The sequence below is a fragment of the Echinops telfairi genome, unplaced genomic scaffold, assembly GCF_000313985.2.
Source record: "Echinops telfairi isolate 266 unplaced genomic scaffold, ASM31398v2 ScPeMD7_7417;HRSCAF=8455, whole genome shotgun sequence".
NCBI classification, from domain to species: domain Eukaryota; kingdom Metazoa; phylum Chordata; class Mammalia; order Afrosoricida; family Tenrecidae; genus Echinops; species Echinops telfairi.
The window spans coordinates 5355539-5357292 of NW_022111317.1; the positions used below are offsets into that span (position 1 = coordinate 5355539).

Consider the following 1754-nt stretch of genomic DNA (forward strand, 5'->3'; position numbering starts at 1 on the left):
AGAGCAGAGGCAGCCCGGCTGTATCCCACGTCCTGATGCACTTGCAGGAAAGCATGCTTGGCCTGGCCCTGGAAGATGGGCACCTGTCTGGGGACTCCCGGGTCTCCTGTACCTGCTGAGTGCCAGGCAAGCTGGCTGTGGGGACCAGAGGGTGGCTCTGCAGGGAGACTCTGCCCCGGCGGGGTCCCCTTGTCTCACATCAGCCTATGGTGACCTTCACCTCCTTGCCTGTAGTCCTACTGCCTGGGCCCCTTTGACCTCATCAAAGTGCGGCTGCAGAACCAAACGGAGCCCAGGCTGAAGCCGGGGAGCCCGCAGCCACGGTACCGGGGCCCCCTGCACTGCATGGCCTCCATCCTGCAGAAGGAAGGGGTCCAGGGGCTGCTTCGCGGCTCTGGCACCCTGATGCTGAGGGATACCCCGACACTGGGCATCTACTTCGTCACTTACGAATGGTTCTGCAGATATTCCACCCCCAAGGGCCAGGAGCCCAGTAAGTGCAGTGGCCTGAGAGTTGGGGGTGGGGGGGGAGCGGGTTTAGGGAGCAGGCTAGAGTCCCGGGAAGACTAGCTGACTCTTGTCCCTTGACCCCACCTCCCCAGGCTCAACCACTGTGCTGGTGGCCGGTGGCTTCGCCGGCATTGCCTCCTGGGTCACAGCCACGCCCTTGGACGTGATCAAGTGTCGCATGCAGATGGACGGGCTGAAGGAGCGGCTGTACCGGGGCGTGGTGCACTGCATGGCCAGCAGCCTGCGGCAGGAGGGGCCCGGCGTCTTCTTCCGAGGGCTTACCATCAACAGCGCTCGTGCCTTCCCCGTGAACGCCGTCACCTTCCTCAGCTACGAGTACCTCCTCCGCTGGTGGGGCTGAGGTGGCCAGGGTAGGCCTCAGCTGGCAGTGCACATGCCAGAGGTTCAGCCCTAGGGGCCGGCCACACTCACATCCTCATCCATCAAGGGCCTCCTCCCCCCACGGAACTGGGGCCTGGGCGCTGGCCGGCGCTGGCTGGGATCCAGAGCGGGTCTCAGACCCCAACAGCACGGGCTACTAGCACACCCTAGTGTCCCATGTCTGTCCTCGAAGCAGGTGTGACAAGGTGCGAATCAACAGCCAAAGGTGCCCACAACTCCCCTGGGGCCAAGCGCTATTACCTTTGTGCCCTGTCTCCCACGGAGGTCTCCCTTGGGCTGTCTCCTGACCATGCCTTCTGGACTCTCTGGCCACACCACACTTCCCAGCCTCCTGCCCCCCGGGGCCACAGCTGCAGACTTGGCTTCAGTCTCCAGGGAGCTGGAGCACCTGGCGCTGGGATCGCCAATCGTACCTCTCATCTCCCAGCCCCAGGCCAGTGCCCGGAGCCGGGGATGTGTTCAGTAAACATTGCTACACAGCCTTCTACTGTCCGTCTGTCTCCCCTCGGCCTCCCCTCCAGCCACTACTTGCTTGGGCCTTGTCTCTGTGGCCTCTCCTGGGGACCCCCTACGGAGCTGTCCCAGCGGGCTGGTGAGAAGTGGGAGGGTGTCCTTTGAGATGGCGTTTGTTGACCAACAGAAGGGGACACTGCCCGGTCCTGTGCCCTCTTCACACTGTCCTTAGGTTGCAGCCATTGTGTCCATCCATCTCCTCTTTTTCAGTGCCCTCTCTCTCGTTACTGAGCGTGATGTCCTTCTCCGGGGACTGGTCCCTCCTGGCACCCTCTCAGGGAGCACTCAGCCCGTACTTCTACCAAGACAGGTGTGTCCATTCTTGGGGA

At 62.9% G+C, this 1754-nt stretch overlaps 1 protein-coding gene across 2 annotated transcripts in view; it reads left to right on the top strand.

The window, feature by feature from the left end:
- Nucleotides 1-1394, top strand: part of SLC25A45 (solute carrier family 25 member 45) — a 2950-nt gene extending 1556 nt beyond the window's left edge. For both annotated transcript variants that reach the window (XM_004713528.2, XM_045297316.1), the window contains exons 5-6: nt 235-493; nt 603-1394. In XM_004713528.2, the coding sequence (XP_004713585.1) occupies nt 235-493; nt 603-871 (528 nt within the window). In that variant the 3' untranslated portion in view covers nt 872-1394. The remainder of the gene's footprint in view (nt 1-234; nt 494-602) is intronic.
- Nucleotides 1395-1754: the final 360 nt, after the last annotated feature.